This window comes from Limulus polyphemus, unplaced genomic scaffold, assembly GCF_000517525.1.
Source record: "Limulus polyphemus unplaced genomic scaffold, Limulus_polyphemus-2.1.2 Scaffold4332, whole genome shotgun sequence".
Taxonomy (NCBI): Eukaryota; Metazoa; Arthropoda; class Merostomata; order Xiphosura; family Limulidae; genus Limulus; species Limulus polyphemus.
In genome coordinates this window covers 21965-35122 of record NW_013669942.1, presented here as the reverse complement: position 1 = coordinate 35122, position 13158 = coordinate 21965, and the positions used below count along the sequence as shown (strand labels likewise).

The window sequence follows — 13158 nt, the reverse complement described above, 5'->3', positions numbered from 1 at the left end:
AATAGAATAAATAGAAACAAAATCGGAATACACAACTACTGTATGATAAATAGAACAATGAAATCAGAATACACAATACCGTATAATAAATTAGAACAAGAAATCGGAATACACAACTACCGTATGATAAATTGAACAAGAAATCGGAATACACAACTACCGTATGATAAATTGAACAAGAAATCGGAATACACAACTACCGTATGATAAATTGAACAAGAAATCGGAATACACAACTACCGTATGATAAATTGAACAAGAAATCGGAATGCAGGACTACCGTATGATAAATTGAACACAAAATCAGAATGCAGGACTACTAATAAAATAAAATGGAAATACAAAAACTGTTGTTTTGGTAAGGCATGAAAACAGAAAATAATTTCTAGACAAAAACAAACAAGAAATGACAATACAGAACTATTCTACAATTAAGTGAAAAGGAATAAACTAAAGTGAAAAAAGGGAGAAAAATACCGAATGCTTTCTGTGATATGGTAAGTTAGAAATGGAATATTGAACTGTTACAATAAAGTGAAAACAAACAAAAAAGTTAAGTAATGAGAGTTGATAAATACTCATGGTGGGCAAAGTACAGATATCCTCTTATGTAGCTCTGTGCTTAAAAACAAACGTATCCTTTCTTTTTTCTCTCTCTGAAATTTTTTCAACTTGTTAATTCTTTGCTTTAGATCGAGCTCATTAGAAGAGATTATGTTGCGAATGGTGGATGGGAGACTTTCTTATCCTATGAAGACCCTGAACAAGATATTCTTATAGGTTTACTGAGGCTAAGGAAGTGTTCTCAGGAAACATTTAGGCACGAACTTAAAGGTGGTGTTTCTATAGTGCGAGAGTTACATGTGTATCCTTTTCTTTTGTTTTTCCTCGCATAAACTAAAGGGATTACTTATGAGTGTGTTTGAGTATGTGGAATGATCTGTCATGCAGAAACCTTTGCCACTATGACAGTGCCAAAAGTAATGAAACTTTTTTGTTAATTGCAAATTGCATAGTATTTCCATGGGAGCCTCTGTGTTATGTTTCTGCTCTGAGTAATACTGAACGTTACCAGCAATATATAGTAAACACAAAATGCACTGCCCCATTGGATGCAGGTATGGTGAGAACACATTTATCCAATGACATTTTCTCCCTCCAACTTGCTAATTACGGATGTGATTGTATCCAGTAGTGGAATAACAGAAGGAAATAGTTAGTAGGAGTACTTTTTTACAATTAGGTATTCACCAAGAGTAAACCCCCTTGTGTTGAGAGAGACTTTGCTTGCCAACAGGTGTTAAGTGAATATGGAGGGATCTCAATAGATTATTTTGTAAGTTCTGATAATAATGTGACTGTCCTGTATTATATGAAAGAACTGTTGTCAGAAAAAGCTCTATAGTTTAAGCCATTCATACCAAACTAACTTAGTTTGGCTTGATTCTGTAGAACTGTAGAAGAAATGTTGAGAAGATACAGGACAAGGAATAGTTATTTTGATATTTGATAAATGTCATATATTATTAAAAACTACCATACTTGGACTTGTTTTTTTATTGCTAGTTGTGACTATTTTATCGGAGCTTTCATTGAGCAAGTGATGTACAAGGCTTCTATAAAAGGGCCAAAGGTCACAGTAAAAAAACTAAATTTAAAGTAGGGAATGTTGACCTTTAGTCTTCTGGTAAATCCTTTTAAAAAGGATAAAATTTGCACCAAAAAAAAAAAATAATAATATAGTGAATTTCAATATAATTATTTAATTAAAAGTTTGACCAATTTTTGACGCATTCTTTAAAATTGAGTAGCACACTTTATCCAAATTGTTATTACTTGTATTATTTACAGTTTTAGGATTTTATTGATGTTCTATTTGAAAATGCATGATATTTAGTTGCATTTAAACAGTAAATTTGTATACATTTTCTTCAAGTAAAAATATTTAATGCTATATACCAAAGGTTCTTTTTCTAATATGTTGTTATAGCTAATTTGTCGGTAACAATAAATAAAGATCATGGGCATTTGGTATTTTGAACCATTTATGTTATACGTGGGCTAAACGGCAAAGTTCGAGTATAGTTGATCCTATCTTTGAAGTACTGCTTAGAGGTAGGGCAACTAGTGAGTAGCACCAGTTGCTTACAGTAACGTGGATGTAACTCTTATAATGTGTTCAACAGCACGTAGACAAGAATCTTAAACCTGAAGTGCAGAAACAACTGTGTTGATGCAACATTTTACAAAACTATATATGGTATATATATCTATATCTACAGGAACACCCAGAGTAGCAAAGACAATATTGAAAATACATGACATAATGAAATCTGGTATTGTAAATATTACAGAGTAACGAAATGAAATAATGGTTACTTTATTTTATGCAGATAAAAGTTTATAATTTTTCACAATTGACAAAAATTCATAATTGCAAAAAAAAAATGTTACTGGGTTAACGTAATCAAATATTTTCTGTGTCTATAAACTATGAAAATGTAAGAAACTACCGTAAGCAAAGTTCGAAACACGTGTGAAGAATGAACCTTTCTTATGTGGGCATTAAACCTCAATACTTATGTGGAAATGTATGTGTTGTTTTTTTTAGTATTACATATAAAGTCACTTTTAGCTGTTATTTATTAGTGCATTAAAGTTGATGTATTTTAACTTTCTATGGTCAGTTTTTGGACATATCTTTTCTAGCTTTTAAATACACTTAAAATTTTTCCAATTTTCAGTCAGTTTCATTTGTTGTGTGTATCAACTTTATACCAATCATATAAAGTATGATACATGCTACTTTAGTATATCGGTACTAAATTTTTAATCCAAAGTTTATTTGAATCTGAAATGTATACATGAAAAAGTTTTCAAAAAAATCTATGTTTAAAATTTTTTTCTAGGTTAGTTAAACCTAAATAACTATGAAATATACTGTAAATAAATAAAATTAATAATTGGAGAAGCTTCTGAGGTATGTAAGTATCAAATTGTTAACTTATAACAAGTTAGCATCAACATTTATTGGAAATGTTTATGTTACATTATATTTGAATTACCAAGTTTGTATGGCAGTTTTAAAATTGTTACATATATATAGAAGTTACATTTTATCATCTTGATCTAGCTCACACTGTAACAGTTGTTGTTCATTCATTGTGATATTATAAATAGTTTCAACCGTTATTGTGTCTATTGTATTTCAGCCTGATAAACCATGGTATCGGACAAAATACCTCATTGAAACTGGGCATAGCAGATATATTGTGGTTCACATAGTGTTTAATACATTCTTCTGTAATTTCAAACATAAGTTCTTAAAATGTATATATGAAGTTAACAAAATTTGCCATTAGAGCTGTAATAATTTCATTTTGTGTTAACAAAATGTTTTTGCCATATAAAGGTAAGTTTGGGTAATTGAGCACATATGAAAATTTCAGGATGTTTGCCATATATGAATGCTAAGTTATCATTGGGTAAATTCATGTTCACAAAATTCATGAGTTTGATTATTGATATACCCAGACAGTGTTCTCTCTCTATATTGAAATTGCAAAGCCAAAATGGACTATAGAAATGGGGAGAATGTGATTTTATCTGAGGATAACAGTGATGATTAATGTACTCCTTTTCCAGTTTGAGTTGACCAACTTTGTAATGTTTTAAGGAAACTGTGAAGTCAGTTGAAACCAGTGACCTAATGGTAATGAAAATTTTGATTACCTACTTTATTTATTTTAAATATATTTTTTGTACATACATATGTTTTAGTGCATGCCTTTTTATTTTCTCAATGAATTTTAGTTGATGTATTTATATTGACTTGGACCCTATTTATTTTTAAGACATGCTATCAACATATGCAGATTTGTTCCTTGATAAACTCTCCAGAGAATGGAATATTTGAGTTGATTAGGGTGCTCATATTGACCTTTACATCACCACACTCGCCTAGTGATGTCAAGGCAGGTTATTTATGATGCAATGTTTGGTCTTAATGTTTCTAATCATTTTTGTTCTTTCCACTGTCAGCAGTTTGGGCAGTGTAAAACATTTTGCCATCATGGCTCTTTAATCTGTGCTTATTTCATTGGCAAAGACTATGCAACCATCAAGTATCAGGTTAAGCCATGCTCTATCAACTGCTGTAATTTCCATTCCTCTTATTCTAGACCATGTCTCAAATGGGTGTAAGAGGAGGTACAGGGGAATAAGACTCTCAGTAATGTCACATCTTGTACCCTGATATAAGGAAGATGGTAATGGCCCTTCCATATATCTTCTTGCCCTTTGTCCATTGCCATTCTTATCACTGCTTGTAGCACCAGTGAAAGACCAGAACCATTTTAGTGATTTTGACGATTATTTGGCATGGCCCTTGATCTTGGAATCCTTCTATTGGAGACCTTTTCCTTTTTTTTGGGGGGGCAGAGATCATGGAGGTTGATAGGCCTGTCATTTAGAAACAGAAAATTGTTTTTAATATGTTTCCAGCCTAATTCTCCCAATCAATCTAAATGAAAATGACCACTTTAAAATAATGGAACTGTAAGGGTTTGCATGCTAATTTAAATGACATTAAGGCCTTGATTGTTTGTTAATATCATTTTTGAAAACTGCTGATACTGCCAATATTTGGCAGTTGTTATTATGCAGAAAAGACAGGACTTGTAATGAATAAGTTCATGAATGTACCATTCACTACACTTCTGAAGGTTGTTGCCATCTATGTCTCTATAGGTTGTACAATTAAATTAAGCTAAATTTACTTGTCTCCAGGAGAAGGAATCAGTCAAGTATACCTATGTCTGTTGTATCCCAGTCAAACCTGATGTCCCTGGTATCGGGTAAAAATCCTCATCAGCAGTGGATATGGCAGATATAATGTGGTTGATATCTTGCAGGATATTCTCCTTTTCTTTTTTTCAGTCATAGTTCTTAGAATTGTTCTATATCAGCTGAACTGGATAATATCCACTATGAGATGATTTTTCCTCACACTCAGTCTTCAGGTTCTTTCTAGCCTGATTGATAGGAAAAATATGTTCGATATTTATGATATTGAGCTATAGTCATCTCTTTTTTCTAAGCTCAGGAAGTATCCCAAGATTCTTTCTAATTTTAGATCTATTACTTTGTCTCTGTAATGTTCTGGAGAGAAAGATTGGTGCTTATTTTGTTTGGTTCATTGAATTAAACAACATACTCTCCACCAACTAGTGGTTTCAACAGAAAACATTTCACTGTGGACAACCTGATTCAACTAAGAATGTTAAGGAAGTCTGAGAGGAAACATCATGCATTTCTCCTATTGGGGATTACACCTTGATCCTGAGCTTTGTGTGAGAGATATACAAATACCTGTCTTGTCTGAGAAAATTCTCTTAGGATTTCTCTTTGACAATAAGCTTAGTTTTATTACTAAAATAAAGCAGCTTAAAGAACATATGTGGTCAAAAATTACTCCTCATACACTGCTCTGGATGGAATAGAAGCTAAGCAATATGCTAATTGTACCATCTATACAGACTTGCTTAGCTCTTTGAAGAGCCTGGAACTGTATAATATTAGTTAGTGTGTGATTAGTATGTTACTCAAATCACAGTTTCCCATATATTCATGGAGTCACCACAATACTTGGTGATGGCACAGAGCCAATCTAAACATGTTTTAAGACAGTGGAACAAAAATTTTGCTGAGATGCCAGCAAAGATCAAAGGATGACATCATTTATAGGATTCTGGTAGTTACATACATTTCCCCAAGTTCGTTAACTAACCATGCATGTTGTCACAGACACAATTTTGTATTTATTTATCTTAAATTGTTTTCATGTTTTAGAGGGTACAGGAACTTCCACAATATTTTAAGGTAGTTTTTATGTAATTATTGAAAAAGTTTTATTTCATTATCATGATTAATTAGTGCATTGTTTTTTATGTAAACCTACATTATACCCATTGGTTATTCTGTATGACTTTCCTAAATGACAAGATTTTAGGAATTTGTAGTTAAAAAGGCATGAAAATGGAAGGGACTATCTAGAAGTAGTAGCTAGGGTTTGATAAAATATTGTTAAAAGACTAACATTCTTCATGTGTATCATAAAAGCTCGTGCAAACTACTGTTAGGACTAGTGGTACATGATTTGGGAGCAGCACTGAAGTTTATGATCACTTTGTTGTTATGGAACATGATATTCATAGGGCTTATTTTTATATATATATAAATTTAAAACTCTTTTTAAAAAAACAAAAAACTTACGCACCTTCCGGTCGTTATCCAAACCTTCTTGTGGCTACATCTTCCATGCCATTCTTTCTGATTTCTTTAGCCCTTTTTTAATAGGTGTTTATCATTTTCAGCAGTTCAACTACATTAGAATTTAGTTTTATGTTCCCTCTAGATTTTTCCTTCATTCTTTTTTGAATTAAACATGACTTTATATGTTTCTCAGTAGATTTATCCTTCTGGTCCTTCAAAATGTTACTCCTCTTAACATTCTTGTATTCATGATTTTTCAAACTTTCTTGAAAAGAAACTTCTCTTTTTGTTATTTTATTGAGGTTTAAAGACCAAATTTTATGTTCCTGGTTTGACATTATAATCCCTTTAAATCTTTCACTGACACCAGCTAATTATTATGAGGCTGTATTCCTTCAGAAAGACCTTTTAGGTTATTAACACATGATGTATTCTTTGGTTCATGTTTCAACAACTGAGGCTATTAATATAGTATAATACATAGTCTTCCTTCCCCACAACCTATTTGTTTCTTCTCTAAATGATCTCAGGATAGTAGTTTTGGAAGAGACAGTATTTACTTTCTCATGATGATCATCATTCCTTCTCCTATTCAACGGTATATAATGCTTTCATCTTGGATTTTGTAAATTTCTCTGAAAATATTTTAATGATCCCTTTCTTGCAGTTATATGACCAAACTATGTTCTTTTTATAACATCTTGTACTTTTAAACCTTTCACTTATACTGGACAGTTAGTGTGAGGATGCAGTCCTACCTAAAAGACTTTTCAAGATGTCATTCACAAGTCATGAGACTAGACAATATTGCTTCAATCAAGTAAGGAAGTTACCAGAACATGGCATCTTTTCTTCTTATTTTACTGACCTCTAGATAGTGGATCTTACTAGAAGATGACAGGTGTTCTTTATGGTCATGCTTTGTTTCCTTACTCAGTGATATCTGATGCTTTATTCAAGATCCATTCTTTAGTGTGTGTATTATAGTTCACTCTATAGAGATACAGTTATGTTATTGGAATATACAGTTTTAGAATTAATTTGAACACTACCAAAGTTCATAGCTATAGACAGACATGTATCTTCATTTTCTCCCTTCACCTGATGGTGAAGAATGACCTTGGCAGCTTTTAGGAGTCAGTAATATCGTGTACTTCACATAATTATAGATAAAACCACTTACATGTAGAGACACCTCTTCTCAACCAGAAAAGAAAGTTTAAAAATAAGTAATATCATAAAATGTCCTTGTAAGAAAGTCATTGCCGTTTGTGTGATAATGTATCTCATCATGAAGAGACTGCTTAATTAAATTTTATTTTAATTTACAAAATTCAATATTTTTATGCATGTAACAGTTTTTACATGTTGTTTTAGTTAGTCTTTGATTGCTAATTTTTTATCCAAATATATGTTGACAAAAGGTATGGTCTTTATATTTTAGTCTAGATATGAAAAATTTAGTTGAATCAGTATTTTTTATAATTTGTCATAAGAATAGAAAATCAATATTAACATTCTATCCTGAATAAACTGTAATGTTACTGAGAATAATATGAAAACAAATACATCCTTGTGTGATGCACATTTGCAATACACTTTGTAATATTATATGTTCTTCCCGTAATGAAGAAGTTTCAGGAATAGTTAGTACATCTTTAAACCATTTTATGCTCTTGAATCTTTGGTTTAGTGAACAAATTTTATGTTCCTGGTATGTCATATTTGTCCCTCTATATTTGAAAGTTTGGCTTGAGGCAAAAGTTTTATGCTTTGGTGAGAGATCGAAGTTAAACTCTTTTCCTTGTTTATTTTTTGCTACAATATGCTATTCATTAAACAAGATTTTCTCCCTGTTTTTTCAAATGTTATATTACCAGTCTATTCTAAAGGCCTAAGACTGATTCAGTTTTGATTACACTAGATCAGATGTGTAGTACAAATTTATCTTTGTGTTTGTAATAAATTAAAGTCTGGGTTGTGCTTCGAGAGTTGTGAGGTTTATATCTGTATTGTTTTGAACAAGCATATGGTAATGCTAAAGATTGATGGATGTACTTAATGTGATCCTTGACTTCAGAACAAAGCTATGGAAGTGTAGTGCCTGTGAATGCAAGAGATCCAACCAAGTTTCAACATCAGGTACCCAAGCCTTGTTGCTATTAAATTTGACTGCTTTATTTAATTGATTGTATTTCTGAATTTTGAATACAGATATAAAAGTATATGTACTGGAAGGTTATCAGTATTAACAGTAAAAATATATGTATAACATTTTTCCCTGTTTATGTAATCTATGTGTATGTAGATGTATGTGGCATTATTCTTAAGTAAAGTTATCTTTAATGATGAATGTAATAAAAAAAATTAAATATTTTTCTTCAGAAAGTGCTTCAGTATCTGTATGAAATCTGTCAAAGTTTAACGTGTCATTAATGAAATTTTTAAATATTTTATAAATCTTCAATTTTGATGCTTAATTATTTTGCATACAAAACATCCTCACGAGTCTTCTTTTTTTTTGTCACTATTGTTGTCAACATACATTTGAAAGTTTTGGCTTGAGGCAAAATTATTATGCTTTTGTGATAGAGTGAACTTAAATTGTTTTTCTTGTTTAACATTTGCTATAATACACTGTTCATTATAACATTTTCTCCCTGTTTTCAAATTTTATATCACTAATGTTTTCAAAAGGAGATAATTTATGGAAACTATGATGTTTTATACTTTCTAGAGCTGATTAGAGTACTGATGTCCCTCAACAATAGAATTCGTACTTTATAGAAAAATTTTTTTATGTCTAAAATCAAAAACTGGAATTAGAGATCAAAATAATTTTTTCTAACAATATTTCTGGCTTAGAAAAATTTGGTTTTTATGGATTGCTAAAGAGATCATAAGTTGATTATTTCTGTTTTGTGCCAGGGGTTTGGTATGCTCTTGATGGAAGAGGCTGAAAGAATAGCCATGGAGGAGCATGGAGCAAACAAAATCTCTGTTATTTCAGGTTTGTTTAAGAGAAATATTAATAGACTTGCAAAAAAAAAATGGCATATTGAATATAGAAAATCAGTTGTGTAATGCATTTCATTTGTAAAATTATGCTTTCAGTAAATATAAGTTTTATACTTAATAAAAGTTTAAGTATTTCCTAAAGTTCTAGTAGCTTTACCAAATTCCACCCAAAAGTTTTAAATACTGACATCTTTCCTGAACATTAATTCTGATTATTACTGTCTACAGCATTACGACAATTACATCATAGGTTGGTACAGTACACATAGAAACATGTAGGGGTGGGAGTTGGTTAAAACCTTGTGACATGCACAGGAAATTTTATGTAAGTTGCGCATGAAATAATAGCTCTTAGTGTTGCAGAGAGGTAAGTAACATTTCTCTATCTGATGCTTACTTGCAAGATATTAAAAGAAAATTATAAACAAAATATCTCAGGAAGCCAGTTAAATCAGTGTTCATATTCATGTCCCTTCACCAACAGAAGAGTGACATAACTTCCATGTGCAATAATACCTGTACTAGCACATGATTATAGGCTTAATTCTTTCCTTGACACTGACTCTCTTCAGATGTAAATTTTTCTGTTTTAGTTTATATTTACTTTAATTGAATGTCTTTTTTTATTTTTGTTCTTGAAACAATTTTGTTCCATCCACCTGATTCTAACGTCATTTTTTCTAGCTATCACATTTCTTCTTTGTGCTAATTCAGTCAATTTATGCAAAGAAAAAAAATGCCCAAGACCCAAACATTTCTCTTCAGGCTTTTTCTTCAGTTATGTCAGTGGTGATAAGAGGCACATTATGTGTTCATGGAGCTGACATTTAGTACTTATCCCTTTAGATCATTTGATTGAACTAATGCCTTGAGTGTGACAGATATTGGATTCCATTACATGGCAATGTAATATAAATAATGTGGAAATATTTAGTTACCACAATTGTATAGAGCTGTAGTGAACCATGGTATGACTTGTTCACTTCTGGAGTTTTTCAACCATGATATTACCACTGTTATGCATCAGATGGTTGGTTTCCTTCTTTCTACTATTCCAGTTCATGGCCCTCATACTGTTTCATTGCCTTCTGTTGAGCCTAACTCACCTGTGACAATTTTAGCCTTCTCTTCCACATTCAGCCCTTACTTCTGGCTCTTCTCTTCATGATGAGGGACAGATACTTCCTCCTTTTATGTTAGTGTACTCGTAACTCAGGTGTGTGACTTTCTATCTCTTTTGCCTGTATGTCATAATGACTCTTGTGTTGCTTTACTTCATGGGCCTCCTTCTGTCTCACCTCCACATTGGTCAATGTCTTCCTTGTCCTCCTCATCTTTCTGAAACCTTTGCTATGGCCTAACCCTTCTATATTTCTGGGGTGCTCCTCTTTCTCCTTCTTTGGCCTTTTTCTGCAATCTGCTCATTTTCATTTGATCTTTACTCCTTAGCTTTATCTCCAACCTTATCCTCATCACTATGGCTCTTCATCACAACTCTAATAGTTTTGATGGGGATGCCTGTTTTTATTTGTTTGCCTCTTTGACATCTGTTTCTTCCTCTGTTGTATCTATATTAACGTGATTTCTCTGTTCTTGGGATCTCTTCAGTCTTGACACTTTTCTTTTGAGCATCTGCCTCCCTTCCTCCTCTCTTCTTGACCTAAGTCTTGCCCTCATTTCTCACTGCACCAATTTTTGGAAGTGTTCTCCATTCTTTTGTATCTTGAGCTGGGGTTACTCACCTTCAATTTTCCTTTGAATTCTCGGTTTCCTGTCTCACTAGACCAGAGATATCTTATTTGGCTACCCAACCTCTGGAGCCCCATGGATCTACCCACTCTTCTGTTTTTTGTGCTATTGCTTCTACTCACCATTCTCTCTCCCACAGTGTGGGCTGTCATTCTCTCCTATCGAGATGGGGTTTTCTGCAAGACTGCTTTCACAGTATATCTATTTAATTTACTGCCATTTCTGCACCTTTTACAAACAAAGTACAAATAACAGACAGCACCTGGTATAGTCTTATTATTACATCTGGCTCCTGCTTGATGTGTTTAGTCATAACTCATTACAGCCTCTTGGTGGGGACCCAATTCCAGATGATTGTGCCTGATGTCAGTGGTTCATGCACACTCTCCATTGTTCTCCCCTACACATATTCTTCCTCCTCCCATTACTTCCCCAGCCCCAAGCTGCTGAGAAATTCAGTATGGAGTTTTCTCTGTGAGTGGTGCCTTCCCCACTTGTTGGGCCCACCACTCATTTGAGATGTAGGGCTGGGGTGTTATGTGTAGTTGCAGTTATAATAGCTCTCCAGCAGATCCTAATGGATAGGATAGGACTTGGATTTGCCTTGGAGCACAAATGAGGGCTCTCCTTCCTCCACCTGTCAATTTAGTATCTTTCTTATTTAAGTGTTTGACCAAGACAGAATGGCCTGAAGCCCTATCCACACTAAACGTTTGATGTTTTACCTACCATGGTGACATGTAACCATCAGCACTAGATTTTCCTGTTATCATTTGCTTTATTCTCTTAGTACAAAAAAAAACTGGTGGACAAAGAGTATTCTCTGCTTAAGAAGTGCAATCTCCCACTGAGTGCTGCATCACTAGGTGACCCCTAGTCTCAAGGAAGTCACACACCATAGGCTTTCCCTTTCTGTTGCTGATTCTGAAAGAAGCTCATCTTTGTGATTAATTAGCTTTGGTTCTTCCACTATCTTCAGTGTGGTGTTCTAGCTCCTAGTAGTGCTTCTGAAATAAACATTTTTCTTATCTGAAAATGTATTTCTGGTAGATATTTACCTCTCTGCAACACCTCCCACCTTTTCTCCTTACTTCCAGTGCATTTAATTTGCCTTGTCAAGAATGAACCTGTGATCATGTGCTATTGCTTATGGGAATTACTGTGCATGGAGGTTGTTTTGTCCTCCTTTGGTGGAAAGCTACAGCATTATGATGATTATGTCATAGGTTAGTGCAGTACGCATACACACATGTCAAGGTGGAAGATTGTTCAAGGCTTGTGGCATGTGCAGGAAATTCTACATCAGTTCTGCACAAGGTAAATAACTCTTAGTGGTGCAAGGAGGTGTCTATCATAATTACATTTTTAAGGAAGGAAAATGTTAACATAACCAAGTTTGTGATTTTCTATACCTGTTGTTTTCAAAGAAAAATATTCATCAACTTCAATAGCTGTTGTTCCTCATTGATTTTGTTTTTACAGTTCATTTGCAATAAAAGTTACATTTAAAATTCTAAAGCTACATATTCGATCACTATATATTCAGGAACTGTTTACAACCTAGAAACAGCTCAGTACTTGTGTTTCCAATTGAAGTTCTGTTTTCTTTTTCCAGGTATAGGTACCAGGGACTACTACAGGAAGATTGGTTATGAGCTAGATGGCCCTTACATGTCTAAATGGTTCACATAGAAAATGTTTATGAAAAAAGTACATATTAGTGGTTTTAATAAAATTTTATTGACAAACTGTCTTATAGTTGCTGTTGAATTTTAGACATAAAACACTGTTCTATAAACATTTATGAATCTCTTTCCAAATTCTGTCAGGGTTACGTATGGACACAAATGGTAATATATCCATAAGCTTACATTAAGAAATCTTCAGAACATGAAGATCAATGCAAGTTTACAAATATATTGATATCATTTATTAGACACAACATGGAAAAGTCTGGAAAAAATCAATTACAATAACATATAGAAATACTCCCAGGACTAGGTGACTGAATTTGTAAAGTTTCTGTACCTGTTTTATTCTTGTATTTGTTGCATACCATATTTCATGTAGTATTTTAATAATATTAATAAGTATGGGGAAATGTATCAAATAATTTCC

General features: G+C 32.9%; 1 protein-coding gene across 1 annotated transcript in view; it reads left to right on the top strand.

The window, feature by feature from the left end:
- The window catches only part of LOC106470977 (elongator complex protein 3), a 52811-nt gene extending 40018 nt beyond the window's left edge, over positions 1-12793 (top strand). Inside the window, exons 13-16 of the mRNA XM_013931563.2 lie at positions 693-865; positions 8361-8415; positions 9202-9283; positions 12656-12793. Of these exons, the coding sequence (XP_013787017.1) occupies positions 693-865; positions 8361-8415; positions 9202-9283; positions 12656-12732 (387 nt within the window). The 3' untranslated portion in view covers positions 12733-12793. The remainder of the gene's footprint in view (positions 1-692; positions 866-8360; positions 8416-9201; positions 9284-12655) is intronic.
- The last annotated feature ends 365 nt before the right edge of the window (positions 12794-13158 follow it).